This window comes from Peromyscus californicus, unplaced genomic scaffold, assembly GCF_007827085.1.
Source record: "Peromyscus californicus insignis strain IS unplaced genomic scaffold, ASM782708v3 Scaffold_11__1_contigs__length_118956290, whole genome shotgun sequence".
Classification (NCBI taxonomy): domain Eukaryota; kingdom Metazoa; phylum Chordata; class Mammalia; order Rodentia; family Cricetidae; genus Peromyscus; species Peromyscus californicus.
Window position 1 is genome coordinate 93,924,067 of NW_026294402.1, and position 15,632 is coordinate 93,939,698.

At 39.3% G+C, this 15,632-nt stretch overlaps 2 protein-coding genes across 5 annotated transcripts in view; both read right to left on the reverse strand.

The window, feature by feature from the left end:
* Armc8 (armadillo repeat containing 8) overlaps window positions 1-15,632 on the reverse strand; it is a 97,682-nt gene that overhangs the window by 60,994 nt on the left and 21,056 nt on the right. For all 4 annotated transcript variants that reach the window (XM_052717950.1, XM_052717941.1, XM_052717933.1 and 1 more), the window contains one exon: window positions 1,391-1,462. In XM_052717950.1, coding sequence (XP_052573910.1) covers window positions 1,391-1,458 — 68 coding nt within the window. In that variant the 5' untranslated portion in view covers window positions 1,459-1,462. The remainder of the gene's footprint in view (window positions 1-1,390; window positions 1,463-15,632) is intronic.
* Window positions 11,954-14,427, reverse strand: LOC128097488 (ferritin heavy chain-like). The gene has a single exon (XM_052718050.1). The coding sequence runs from the start codon at window positions 14,018-14,020 to the stop codon at window positions 13,367-13,369; it is 654 nt and encodes a 217-aa protein (XP_052574010.1). The 5' UTR covers window positions 14,021-14,427; the 3' UTR covers window positions 11,954-13,366.

Genomic DNA, 15,632 nt, shown 5'->3' on the forward strand with positions numbered 1-15,632 from the left:
GTAGAGCACATTTCCGACTGATACTTTTACAACACAACTCCCACACTCAAGGCTCAGGGAACACTGCGGAAGAGTAGGCAGAATGATTTTAAGAGTCAGATGACCAGGGAGGGAGGTTGCTGTGAAACTGTGTTTCCTAGGGATGTTGGATCTACACCATAAAGTCTCACTACATGACTCACTAAACATGGGTAATACCAACAGACATGCTAACATGGGTGGGGAAAATCAAGGCTTTAACTCTAGATAAAGAAGTACAGGCAAGGGGTTGGGGATTTAGCTCAGTGGTAGAGCGCTTGCCTAGCAAGCGCAAGGCCCTGGGTTCAGTCCTTAGCTCTGGAAGAAAAAAAAAAAAAAAGAAGAAGTACAGGCAAGTAAGGAACACTGAGAACAGGACAAAGTTTACTCCAAATAAGAGCATGACAACTGGTTATCCAATATCAAATGGCTATCCCTGAAAACATATATACAAGTAACATTATACAGACTTGAGTAAGCTGTTATTTATATCTTAAGGAATACACACACATACTAACAATTAATAAAAGGAGAAAGAGAGCAAGAGGGAAGGTTTGGAGAGATGAAAGAGAAGGGGGAAATGGTGTAATTATATTATAATCTTTAAAAAGTAATTAAAAATAAAAATATGAAAAAAAATAAATAGATGTATGGTTGTTTGAACTTATTTGGATTTTTTTGAGAAATAATTTATACCATCTCCTAATTCAATAAAAAAAAAACACTGACTGACTAAAATCTAAGAAATTGTCTTATTTTAAACAAAATAACTATCTCAGTTTACCAAACTATAAACCTGAAAGTTGTAAGCAAGTAGTCTCTATAGAAACAGCACCATGCCCCATGTTATCCACCACTTCCTGGTAGGTCCCACCAGAATATGAAGACTCTCAATGCCAAGTTCTATTGAATCTTAAATGCAAAGTAGAAATGGACCCTGAATTCAGAGCAGTACTTCTAAGAGGGCCTCTTACTAATTTTCTTAACGAAAATGTTCAGAGTCTTTGTGAATGGAAAGCTTTCTTCTCTTCCTAATTATCCCATTCCAGCTTGAGGCCAGCTTGCCAAAGAACTACTCCTCAAATCCTCAAATCCTCAACCTCCACCACTTATTCTATGAACACTGAGGCTCCCTAAACACACACACATACATACACACACACACACACACACACACACACACACACACACTTGCATTTATGTGTATATGCTTCCATAGACAGTTCTGCATTTTAAAAACATTTATTTAAAAGAAATTATTTTAAAAAAAAACCAAGAAAGAATATGATAAGCAAGGGGAATCCTATAATTGAAGAAGTACATTAGAAACTTGGCATGAATGGAAGAAAACTAAGTTAGACCGTAAACATACCTTGGAACAGCTCCTAAAACAATGAGGTTGGCTTTCTGTTTATTGTTTCCAATTACAGCATTTTTCATGTCTCTGAATTCAGGGGAAGAAAAAAAAAAACCAAATATGTTGAAACAGCATAGGAAAGTATCACAGACCAACTCATCCACTTTACCATTCAACATCTTGGGTAGTGCAAGTTCAGAAGTGTGTGACAAATTCCAATCCTTCACCCTTGCCACCTAGAGTGCTGAAGAGGAGACGGAGAGACGTGCTAACTGGCTGTGGGACTGTACAACAGGAAGCAGTAAAGAAGAGAAATCCTGAGTCCCAGTAGACTTCCACTAAAAATAAGCTGGCTTCTTCTAACATAGGTAACAATCCTTTGAATACAAAAGAGTACGTTAGGTCATCTTTAATACTGCTCTGGGAGTAGATAACAAACCACCAACCAGCCAATGGAACCTACCTGACTTTGTAGCAGGAACCACTCTGTTCCACCTCCCCTCTGACCTTATAACCATTAATCCTCTACCAGCACTCAGCAGCCTTTCTGGAGACTCACATTCATTCTCCTATATTCATTCATATGCATACCACCACACACACACACCACTCACAAGTGCGCACATGCAGGGTGCGTGTGTGTATGCATGTGTTTGCTTTAGAAACAGGAAGATTCTTAGAATAAGGGAGATGACCGTAAGTGGTGGAGGGCAAAGATTTGGGGAATAGTTATTTGATCCTGATGTTTTAATGTGGCATTTCTTTTCTTTTTTCGTGTGTGTGTGTATGTGTGTGTGTGTGTGTGTGTGTGTGTGTGTGTGTGTGTGTGTGTACACAGGTGCCCACAGAAGCCAGAAGAGGGTGTCTGATCTCCTGAAGCTGACATTACAGGTAGCTGTGAACTGCCCAACAAGAGTGCTGAGCATCAAACTCAAATCCTCTGGAAAGCAGCAAGCATTCTTAATCAGTCCCATCTCTCCAACCCCTGAACATTTCTTATCATTCCATTTTATCTGCTTGATTTTCTTATTAGCTGTACCCGTTTGGGATTTGATTTTGTTTTTTAATTTCCTACATTTGGTCTTCATATGATATCCAATTAAACATCGAAGAGACTTGTGAATACATTTCCATCCCCCATCCTTTCTGTGTACTGTTGTGCTCATACATTTTGTAGTGTGTTGGTCAAAAACAACACACTACATAGTATTAGTATTTTTTGCTTAGGTATCTAATTACCTTTCAGGAAGATAAAAACTTAATTTTTGTATATTTTTTGTATATTTGACAGTTTTTATTCTGGCCACTAGCCACTAGCAGAGTTCTTTACTTAAAGTAAAATTGTATTCCAAAATAAGAGTACTTATATAAATTCATATTCTTGGATGGCCCCAAAGGATATGTGGAAAAAATATAAATATGGCAAAACAAACTCAAAATTACAAAGAAAATGCTTTTAATTTTAAAGTACTTGTCCTAATTACTAAGAACTGTCTGGCACAGAACACAAGAGGGCTATGTTCCTAAAGGGCAATGGTTCTAAAGGTGGGGAAGGAGCATTTCCACCCCCAAGGTCACCTTAGACACTTGTACGGATGTCCAGGGAGAATTCCAGCCATAGTCTTACAAATGACTGGAAAACCCTTTTTGTACAGATTTACAGCAAATGGCATTCTTCCCCAAGAGTGCATATGTCACATAAACACAAGAGAATTATTTTTCAATCAAAAGTTAAGCATTTTGCGGAAAAACTCGTGGGCCATCTGACTGTACATGTCTCATGTTCACTGTCTCTGAATCACCTAACCTTAAAGTGGTAGTGAGACTGTTTCCTTATCAACAGAAATAACAGATGGATGGTGTCTTGACCAAGCTCCATCTGTACACACAAGAAACTTGTTTTGTGTCTATTAAATCTATTTTAGTATTTCTAGTTGCCTCTTAACCAATTTTTAACATCTCAGGCCTTTTATCGAAACCCTCCAGTAACTAGTGCTGAGGAACTGATAGAGAATTTGGGATTCAAGAGAACCAGGGGACTCTCGGCCATACTTTCTGGTCAAGAGCCCTTGATTGGGCTTCTCTGAGGCTTTTATTCCAGGATAGCTCAGGGTTCAAAGCTGGGACAGAGAAGCAATGATAAACACACTGAACAATTCTCATCATTTTCACTGGGTATGCTCAGGAGGCAGCAAGTCTTACAGCTGTTTCATTATGTCCTTGATTATGCTAAAGTAAGGAAAACAAACATTTTGGCCCTGGCACTCATTGGGCTGGCAGAGGCATCCCCTCCTCCCCAGGAGAGTAAGCAAACTTCTATGAGAACAGGGTTCACACAGCAGGACAATGTAGCAAAGCCTATCGTATATGGATTACAGTCCTTCTGTTAATGAAATGAGTTAAATTAAAAAAAAAAAAAAGTTGAGCATTTTGGAAAACAAGAACCAGTTCAGCAGTACTCACTGTCCTTGGGTCATCAATACCACACAGCTGTCTCAGGACACCCTAGCAGTTCTCATAATCAACTACCTCAGAAAGTTTCTATAGCAGTTAGACTTAAGCATTTACATATTAGAATACTATAATCATCTTATCTCTATAAGCAGGGAAGGCATTACATTCTGCTGGGGATTAACTGTATTAAGTAGGTGCTGTTACTATGAGTCTAAAACATTGCAAGATAGTATAACAGTGTCCCAAATAATAAGGGGAAATTAGATCAGGGAAATGTTAAGACCACCATTAGGGGGCACTCAGGTTTTCAGCTCACCCATCTCTTTTGTATCACAAAATAAGCTCTCCCAAACACTTTTGTTTCTCCCTGTTTTAGGTAGCAGAGGTCTATTATACATAAGAATATTTTGCAATCTTGAAAGTTATAATCCTAGAAAAAGTTGTAGAGTTAGCAAAACATCATCTGGTAGTAAAATGGGGTGTGTGGGGGGAGGTGAAAGTAACCTTTAAAAAAAAAAATCAGGAGGTACGTATTTCCAACACCAACTACATTTACAGGCTGGGAGTATGGCTCCATGGCAAAGAGCTTGCCTAACATGCCCAAGGCCCTGGGTTCAATCCTCAGCACCTATTAAGACACACAAAAAGTGTTAATTAATCCTCTTCTGCAATTCTTCAGTTATCACAGGAGAATCCTGGTATGTTTAGAGATGTGCTGAAAGCTGATGTCACCACACATTTCTGATGGTATTTTTATGTCTTGAGGCAAACACTGTAACTACTTGCTTTTCCATTAGCTCACTATCTGAGGGTAGGTCTTACAAAGACTGATCTAACCCTGTCAGCCAACTTTCCCTTAGATCTTCTGGATGACCTAAAACAGGTAACTAACTATTCATTATGAGGTTTTTAGACTTAATGAGATTCATTAAGTTTTGTTTTGTTTGGTTTTACCCAGTCCTGCTATACAATTATACACCAGGAGAATGCCAAGGTCTCAGTAAAGAGCAGTTAGTGAGAGACTATCCATCGGGTTCCCACTTCGGGATCAAAGCTACTGCTTCCTTCTTAGAGACGTTCAAACCACTGCCGCACTGGCCGAGCAGTCGGTTACCCACTTCCTCATCACCCATTCCCTCAGCACACTCACCCACCTGAAGCTGCCAGCTCAGAGTCGCTGTCATGCCAGCTGCTACTGAGGTTCTCTACTACAGAACTCTCAATCATTGCTCCTTGTTTCCCCTTCCTAAACTTAGCAAAGAATGAGATGTCTATCCTACCATAGTTTGTGGACCCATTCCAAATACCCAAAACCAAAGTAAAGTGTGTTACAGACAAAAGACAAAACAAACAAAACAGCAAAACCGATTTTCTAATTCTCTTAATAGTTTGTACCAATATTTAAGAACAAAGGAATTTTTGCTTTGGCTCCATGGGTAAATATACCCATGTTAGACATATTAACAGCCAGTAAATTAAATTACCAGCCTTGTTACTCTAATAACCTAGCAGGTCATTTTTATGAAACTGTTAAAGCAAACAGAGATGTTTGTCACCTCATTTAAGGACAGTAGAGTCTACCTATTATCATCTACTCATCCCTTTCCTCAGTCTTCTGATCTAAGAGTGAGGTCAATGTCACTCCCTACAGGATGACCTAACAGCTCCAGGTTTGGGTAGGTGTCCCTCTAGGGAGCCTTTAATTGGAGAACATTCATCACTCTGTTAGCATGTAAGTCCATTCCCTTTTACAGGCAAGAACATAAGTATGACCTGGAAATATTAGAGATGTTACTATATGGATCATTACTTTTAATATGTACCCCAAAGAAATACTTTTAGAAAAATCAAGCCCAATGAAGACACAGGTATAACAAAACTATACAAGATCTATCTGTCTGTCTGTCTATCTACCTCTACCTACCCACCCACCTATCCATCTTTAAAGTTTACATAGTACTCCATACCTACTACTCTATTTCGTCGTCAAGGCAGCCTTGGGTAAGAATAACCCCATAAGAAAGCTGCAACTCAGGCAACACCCAGATCCAGGAAAAGCCTTAAGCTGATACCACCCAGGGATCCACCCAGGGGTGAGGAAGTACCTGACATCCCAAACATTCCAACCATTAGTTAAGGTGGCCAGATGTCCTTGAGTCTAGCACACACCTATTTTTTGTTTTACAGATACCCCTAGACAACTGTCAGCCAATCAGGGTCCTGGACCCTGGAAATCCCCTCATCCCAATCTCTGCTAGATAAAAACTCTGCCCCAACTGAGCTCAGGGCTCTCTGCTCCCACCAATGTGTAGGACAGACAGAGGGACCAAGCTCCAGAGCTTGAAATAGAGGCTCTTTGCTTTTACATGCTGGGGAGGGGGGTGTTGCTAAGATTTGTGTATTTGCTTGTTTTTCAGAACCCCATATTAAATGATGGATCCAAGTATGTCACCAGGCTTGGGGTTTACACCTGCAATCCCAACATTGTAAGAGGCTGAGTCAGGAGGACCATGAGTTTAAGACCAGCCTAGACTACATAGTGAGTTCCAGACTGGCCTGGACTACTCAAGGAGATCCTGTTTTGAAAAACAAAAACCAAATGAAAGCAAAACAAAAGAACCAACTCATGTCTTCTACGGGAGATGATTTTTTTTTCCATTTCCTTCTACACATAAAGACTTTATAGCAATCCAATGAAAAAATAAATTTGGTATCTTTCTTTTTATTTTTCTATGTCTGTATATAAAATAAAAGCATTTAAAACTTCTAGTCAGACATCCTTTTCACAGGAGATCAAAAGAACACAATTTCTTGCCTATCTTGTCTACTGATGCTTGGGAGAAGACATGTCTGATTATCTTCTTCTAAGAGTCACAATTAGTTCTTGAGCTCAGCACTGTATTATGTGTTATGAAGGCTACAAAACATCATACAATGAGATGCCTATTTTGAAGAGTTACAATCTCCCTGGAGAGACAAAAAAAATATTACTAACAGTGTCAGCCCAGCCAAATTATAAATTTAGTATATATAGTATAGGTTTAAAAATACTATGATGATAAATAAACTTAAAAGATTTTTGAGGCAATGGGAGGAACTAAGCTGAACTGTAGAAAATGGTCAGAACGGAGTGAGCAGATGGCAAGAGCCAAAGAAGCTATTGGTAGATTACGATGGACGTGAAGACGGAAGGAACATCGACTGAAAAAAGAAGGTTCACCTCAGGGTGGCATGAACCCAAAGTGACAGGAAGGAGAGAGACTAGGAGAGGATCAGGGAGTAACTGTGACTTGGATCACTGAAGTGGCATGAAGAAAGCAGTGCCTAAGGAAGAAGGTAAGCTAAATGTAGAGAGGCTGGTACGCTGACGAGACTGAAGTCCAGAGGGGCAACTAAGTGACGACACCCATCATCATCGTGGTACTCTGTAATCACATAAAAGGAGGCTGACTGTGTCTGGAGTTACTTGACTCCATTAGGCTTCTGACTCCCTAGACAGAAGCCATATTCACTATTATGTACATTCACAGGACAGTGCGTGACACTTGGCAGGTTCACAAACTCTTTCACATTTGGGAATAATAAAACATAAGAAGCCTAAAGAGGAAATCCCTCAGCAAAACAAAGATCTACTCTGATTTCAGACATACTAAGTTAAAATTAAAATAAGAAGACCTATGTATGGTGGGTATGATCAAGATACATTGTTTACATGCATTAAACTGTCAAAAAATAAATACTAAAAACAAAACAAAAAAACAAACAGAAGAAGAACATCCAGGTAGAAAAGTTTAAAACACATGTTTTGGAGATACCCCATTTTGGGGGATGGGAGGAGTCGGTCTTAAAACATCACAAAGTGCACCTTAATGCATTTGACAGGAAAAGAGTTCAGCTACAATCTCGATTCCGCACACCAATGAACGGTTTTAGGAGACACTGAGTATTACATGGAGATTAAACTTTCTACTTTACTTCCCTTTTCTTTGCTCTGAAAGAGATTAGAGACAAAAGGCTCAAACATTAAATGCAATGTATAGTGCCTACCATGCAGACATTTAAATACAACATAGAGAGAAAGTAAACAGTATACCTTGCTGTTAAAATAGTGGCAGAAAAGAAAGAAAAAAGAATTGAAATCTAGAGCTGCTGAAGAAACAAAATTTCAATCAGGAATAAGCCTATATTTATTTCTAAATAGTCAAAAGATAGAATAAAGGTGAACCTATTATCGCCTAAAAATAAAGTAACATTTAAGGTTAGAGTTCCAGACTAAAGATCAGCTACACCAGTTTCATTCTGAACCAGTGCTATTTCTCAATTATTTGAGACAGCTCTCATTTAGAAGAAAATACTATTTTACAATCATTTTTGTTCTAAATGGTAAGAAATGGCCAAATAGTATGTTGGACACAAAAACTATAGTCTGAGTATATGGTTTGGTCCACTTACAAACTCTCGATATCAAAGACAATAAGCTGTAAAATACGAAAGAAAAATCCCACATAGTTGTGGGTAGCTAAGAATAAAGCAGTGTCTTCAAAAATGACAGCAATGTAATCCATCTTATTACATCATCCAAGTATGATGAGCTTCTGATTTCTTCCCTTTTTTGGTTTTGTTTGTTTGTTTTTCAGCTTTGTTTTTTGAGGCATGGTTTCTCTGTGTAGTCCTGGCTGGCCTCAAACTCAGAGATCTGCCTGTCTCTACCTCCTGAGTGCTGGGACTAAAGGAATGTGTCACCATGCCTAGCTGAGCTTTCAATTTCTAAGCATAGCTAGAAAATGAGGTACATATATTCACATCCCAATTAAACACTATTTATATTTCAGATTAACCACTAGCCTTTCGGAAGCTGCTACGTTAATCAGAATTTAGGGACTAGGAGAGTACTCAACTAGGGTCAATCCTCAGCACCAAAAAGAATTTAAAAATGAGCTCAATGATGATTTATTACGTATAAGTTTGAATCAAAATCAATTTATTTTTCCAGTTCTGAGATCAAACCAGGCCTTGTGTATGCTAAACAAGTCCCCTCTATCACCAAGCTGCATCCTCAGGCCAAGGAAGCAAACTTTTCATAGGACACTTGGCTCAAGTCAACTTAAAGCACAAACCATACTCCTATCATATGTGCAAACAGAATAGGCCTGAAAACTGGCAGCAATTAGCTTATTCTTATAAATTACTCTGTGATGAAGATATTTAAAATATAATTTCAGAAACTTCCATAAAATTAAAATATTTTACAGTAAATATATAATTTTTCTATAGCATCTTAAGGTTCCTTAGTAAATAAATATTTTAGAACATCTTTTATTTATTTTTGATAATTTCATACATGTATACAATATATCTTGATCATATCTACCCCTAATGAATGAACAATTCTGAAAATTACATACTGCCTCAGAAATTAGACTATTTACTGGATTTAACTCTGTTTTACCAACATGACTGCAGATCACCTTATTTTCTTCAAAAAAAGTATACAACTTAATAACTATGTAACAAATGTTCAACATTTTGAAGCATATTAATATTTTAAATCTAATCATTCTAAAGAACATCACAGAGTATGTTAGAACACTACAGAATAATGTGGCAGCAAATACGTGCCCTGTACATATGAAAAGATGTATTATATATAAATAGATACATAGCAGGTCTTCAAAATCAGCATCACACATATACACATTGAAAGAGGTGTTTCTACAGCAGCATAGACGATGTCAAGTTGAGCTAATAAACTATGGCAATCTCATTGTTAGCCATAACTCCCAGGCTAAGTTCCATTTTAGAGCACTACTTTTAAGACTCAGGATTACTCTATAACACTGCTTCTCTGGTATACTATTACTTTATACATATTTATTGACCAAAAAGTTAACCCTGTAACTTAAAATTCTCAAGAAACAAATATTTTGTTTTTATGTGAACTGCTAATTCTGGTTCATTTAACAAAAACAGAAGACCCTGTCTGTATCAAAAGCAGAGCCATATTGTTTCTAGAGCCAGAAAACAGTAATTATTACCAAAACCATCTCATCTCATTAGTACATTAAAATACTTTAAAAGCACTTTAGAAACCAGTTCTTAGTGAGAACTTCACAATTCATACATTGACAATTACCTGTGAATTACGGAGGAATCTAGGCCAGCTCTGATTCTACTCAACCTTGAAACCACAGAGCCAGCAGCCATGTTTGTTCATATCACCTTTGCCTTTCAACATAGGAACATAAATGCATAGCCACATGGAAGTATCACTCATCTTTTAAAGAACTACTCAAATAAAAACCAGGCCAGGAGCCTAGTTGAGATGTTTTGAACATGGGGGAAGGAGGGGAGTCATTTAAGTAGTTTTGATTCATGATCTACAAAATTTTGAACATTTCTTCAACTATGAGATTTAAGACAGTTGAACCAATACCACAACAATCTTGCCAAAAATTGTACTGCAACTGTCTTTTGTTTGCTGCCGTTGTTTTGAGGTATGGAATCACATAGCCCAGGCTGACCCTGAACTTGCTATATACCAAAGTTGGCTTCCAACTCAAGTTCTTCCTGCCTCTGCCCCTGTGCACTAGAATTATGGGTACTCACTAGTACCATGTTCCATTTCTACAATTGTTTAAAGTCACATAAAGATCTCTACACTAGAGAAAGCTCAGAATTTGCAATGTAGTCCCGTCTGTCTAGTATGCCTATTCCCTTTTGCAACTGAAAATTCTACTACAATTCATGACCTACAGGAGTGCCACCCCCATCTGCATATATCTCATGCCATACCTAATTATCTTCTGTCCAGTTATACATTTGAAACTTTGCTCTTTTTGAGGGAAAAAAAGCATTGGTTTCTGTATTCAAGTCTTTGATACAGGAGGATCATCCAAATTTATGCTGAATGTTAAACTAGCAACAAAAAGTTACATTAGATAACCATTCATCTCTAAGTTCGAGGCCAGCCTGGTCTACAGAGTTAGTTCCAGGATAGCACAGCTACACAGAGAGACCCTGTCTTGAAAAACAAAACAAACAAAAAGTAATACAAATTAGACTTTAAGATGCAGCTGGGCAGTGGTGGTGCACACCTTTAGTCCTGGCACTTGGGAGGCAGAGGTGGAGGATCTCTGAGAGTTCGAAACCAGCCTGGCTAACAGAGCTAGTTCCAGGACAGCCAGAGCTACACAGAGAAACCATGTCTTGAAAAACCAAAAAAAAAAAAAAAAAAAAAAAAAAAAAAAAAAAAAAAAAAGATAATTGTTCATTCTTTAACAACTGCCAAGTAGTACTGATTCTTAATACAACTTTTCCAATAAGGCTGCACTTACCGATTAGGTAACATGCTCCTTTACACTCTGCATTATCTATATAGCCGCTTTCTATATTCACAGCCACGTCAATAGTTAATAGGCTATGATGAAAATACATTGTTTATGTTTAATTTCTTCAACTTTGTTTTTCCTATGTTATTTATATTCATAATTTTTGTGAGAAAAAATAAATTTAATAGAGCTAGAAAAATAAAAGTCAGTTGGCTTATAGATTAAGCTATAGTTCTTATCAATTATTTTTGTTTCTCCATTTGGATTTTGGATTTGCAACTGTTTACTTCCGTTTCTGCCTATTCCTCCCCTAAAACTAAAAGGTTATCTTTCGTTAGTTCTATTCTAGATATTTTCCTCTAGATACCGATTGTATCCAATATGACTCCTATGTAATGTTATGAAATGTGCACCTTTTCCTAAATATCATTGTGGTTCCCTTTTTCCTCTATCAATATTGTACTGAACAAATATATCTAAAAATAAACATTAAAAATATAATTCACTTTTTACTCTCTAATTTGTTATAATTTTCAGACAGTGACACTGTTCAGGAAAAATAAATATTTGTGTATAGAGAAAAAAGCTTTATCAGAATCTCAGTAAATATGCTTTTGAAATGGAGTGGAAAACAATGGTTGGCGAAGTGTTCCTCTGAAAGTATAACAGACTTAAGCGGCCACCACTGCTCCTGGAGCATCTTACTTAGCACTTGCACTTTCTCACCTGAATCAAGCACTCTGGTTCCCCCCTCCCTCCACCCCCCCCCCCCACCCCTGCCTTCTCTTCAGTTCAAACTGAATTGTTTCTGATTTTGACTTGAACTTTCCTTTCTATTTTCTGAAGAGACTCATATCTTTTTTCCATCAGTTGAAGAAAGGCGTTTATTAGGGAGGGTGAGAAAACACACACATACAACGAACACACAGAGAGAAAGAACCTCCACAAAGCAGAGGGGAGACTCGGGAAGACAATCAATGCCCCTTTAGGTCATTTTTAAAGTTATTTTAAACTAGGCCAGTAACAACTGACCACTTAAATGACAACAGGTGGCATCCACAACACTCCAGGCATTGAATTTTATATTTCTGAGTTACTTCTCACCACAACCTGGCAGGGTAGGTGGCTATTTTCTCTTTAAGATGACAAAATAAAGGTTCAGGGAAATTGAGTAATTGGCCTAAACATACAGACAGGAAAGGACCCTACCAGGAAATGTCACAACCAGCGATTTAACCTACTGTTGGCCAACTCCAGTGCCCATGTGCTGTGGGATGTTCTGTATGGCAAATGTGTTGCTGATTAGTCAATAAATAAAACACTGATTGGCCATTGGCTAGGCAGGAAGTATAGGTGGGACAAGGAGGAGAATAAAGCTGGGAAGTGGAAGGCTGAGTCAGAGAGACACTGCCAGCTGCCATGATGACAAACAGCATGTGAAGATGCCAGTAAGCCACGAGCCATGTGGCAAGGTATAGATTTATAGAAATGGATTAATTTAAGCTGTAAGAACAGTTAGCAAGAAGCCTGCCACGGCCATACAGTTTGTAACCAATATAAGTCTCTGTGTTTACTTGGTCAGGTCTGAGTGGCTGTGGGACTGGCGAGTGACAGAGATTTGTCCTGACTGTGGGCCAGGCAGGAAAACTCTAGCTACACCCATGCTCAATCCACTCCCTCATATAGACAACTCTCCTTTGTCTGCCTAACCTGACAGCTTAGACTCCACAGCTTTTCAAGAGGTACGAAGGCCTTCACATTACACTTAAGCTGCTTTCTTACAATGAGTGTTCCTCTTTTTCTTGCATCCCTTACTCTTCAGCTCTCTCACTTGTCAACTTTTCGAAAGCTCTAGTGGTCTTTAGTAAATTTAAATTTTCCTGAGTTTAGTTACTCACATCAGAGAGAACCCAGGATAAAAGTTTATCGGGAAGGATCACTAACTAGTAAATAAATCTAGCTTTCTCTTATCGAGCAGTAATAATGATGAAAGTATCATCTTCTACTATATACTGAATACTCAATGAGCGTCTTCAACTAAACTGAAGAATCCTAAGGAATATTTAGTATTCTCTATCTAGAGAGCTGTCTGGTCCGTGGAGGGAGTGTCTGTCTTGTCTAAAGACCTATGTTATTTAAACCTCCCTCTTTTTTTGGGGGGGGGGGTACCAAAATTCTTTATTTGAAGAAATGGTACAAATTAAAGAACTTAAGCGGATGTTTTGGTGTGACTTTTAGAAAAGATAAAGGCAGCCCGACATGCATGCACGGCCTCAGTGACCAGAGAAGTCACTTGTGGCTTTGGGGAAGTCAGCTTAGCTCTCATCACTGTGTCCCGGGTGTGCTTGTCAAAGAGATGTTCCGCCAGGCTGGCTTCAGGGGCTCCCATCTTGCCGAGGTTGGTCACGTGGTCACCCAGTTCCTTGATGGATTTCACCTGCTCGTTCAGGTAATGGGTCTCAGTGAAGTCACACAAGTGGGGATCATTCTTGTCAGTAGCCAGTTTGTGCAGTTCCAGTAGTGACTGACTCACACTCTTCTCCAAGTGCAGAGTACACGCCACTGCATTCAGCCCGTTCTCCCAGTCATCACGGTCTGGTTTCTTGATATCCTGCAGGAAGATTCGGCTACCTCGTTGGTTCTGTAGCTTCATCAGTTTCTCAGCATGCTCCCTCTCCTCGTGAGATTGGTGGAGAAAGTATTTGGCAAAGTCCCTCAGAGCTACATCATTCCGGTCGAAGTAGCAAGACATAGACAGATGGACGTAGGAGGCATACAGTTCCAGGTTGATCTGGCGGTTGATGGCAGCCTCTGAGTCCTGGTGGTAGTTCTGGCGCACTTGCGAGGGAGACGTGGTGGTCATGGCAGCGGCTGGGCGAGGCGAAGCGACGAAGTTGCAAAGGGTTCTGGATCGGAGCAGCCGGCTGGGGTCGGAAGGGTCGAGCGCCAGGTTCCGTTCAAGCACTGTTGAAGCAGGAAACCGCAGCGACTCTGGGCCAGAACGTCTCTTAAACTTCCCTCTTAACTAAAACTCAATGGAGGCTTTTCTACCACTTTTTCTGATACCACTCAAACTAGTCTGTAAGAGAGCTGACTAAACCATCATAAATTCTCTCAGTTAAGGGGGCAAAAGCAAAGTTAACACGAGCAGAGGGTCTCATCTCTTCTTGTTTCTCTAAAACAAAGGGCAAAAACAGTGTCAAATATTCTGAGTTCCAGCCAGCTTTTCTGGCTTTGAGTAAGAATTACACCCAAGGGCTGGGGAGATGGCTCAGCAGTTAAAAGCACCTGCTGTTCTTGCAGAGGCAGGGGGTGGGGGTGGGGGGTGGGGGGGTGGTCCTTTCCCAGAGCCCACAATGGGTGGCTCACAAGCACCTGTACCTCCAATTTCAGGAATCCAACACCCTCTTCTGGCTTCCGAAAGGTACTTGCATGCATATAGTGCACACATACACACTCAGGCACACACACACATAATGTAATTCCCCCCACCCCGGAGCTAAGGACCGAACCAACTGAGCTAAATCCCCAACCCCACATGTAATTTTGGTTTGGTTTGGTTTTTGATTTTTCAAGACAGGGTTTCTCTGTATAGCCCTGGCTATCTGGGACCTTGCTTTGTAGACTAGGCTGGCATTGAACTCATGTTGATCTGCCTACCTCTGCCTTCTGAGTGCTGGTGTACTGGAACTAAAGGTGTGCCACCATTGCCCGACCACATGTCATTATTTAAAAAAAAAAAAAAGAGAGAGAGAGAATTATAGTCAAAAGAAAGGCTGTAAGCAAAACATCTCAGCTTACTATGGCCGAGCAAGAATAAAGCTTGAAGTACTATTTGACTGAAAACATTAGTAAGGGAAGAGGAAGGAAAGAGACTCATGTGCTTGTGGCCTGATGGCTACCCCAAATGCACTTCATCCTTAACCTCTTTTGAACCTTGTGTCTTCCCCAGAACTGAGGCCTGTAGGTCCTATGCTTCCCGCCTTAGGCTAGATCTTCTTCCTCAGAACTAAGATGTTAAAGGAAAAGCCACTGAACCTCAAAAGTACAGGACATTCACTTTTCAGTCACTTGAAGTCTTATCCCATTTGCCCAACTTTAATCTTAAAACCAATCACCTACAATGTGTTGATTAAAAATATTTCCCCTCATTGAGGAAGGCTATTCATGCTCTCTGTTATCAGGAACTTAAATTTTCTAAGGACTGCTCTCTAAATGTTGATATTTAGGTTTTCATCACTAGGAAATTCTGATGACAGTTAATGAGTTAACCAAAAAAATAAAGCAAAACAACAACAAACGCCTACTAAACTCTTCTCCCACTGCTTTCCAAAGATTAACTATCAATTTTTATCTCGCTTTTGTAGATATTAAAAGCAAAAGCATTCCCCAAAGGAAACATTTTAAAATAGAAAACAAGGGCTCCACAAAAAATGAAGCCAATCATGTTAGTTAATAACTACCAACAGACAAAG

Excerpts from the sequence above, each read along its gene's own strand:
- LOC128097488 (XM_052718050.1), bottom strand. The coding sequence starts at position 14,020 with ATGACCACCACGTCTCCCTCGCAAGTGCGCCAGAACTACCACCAGGAC.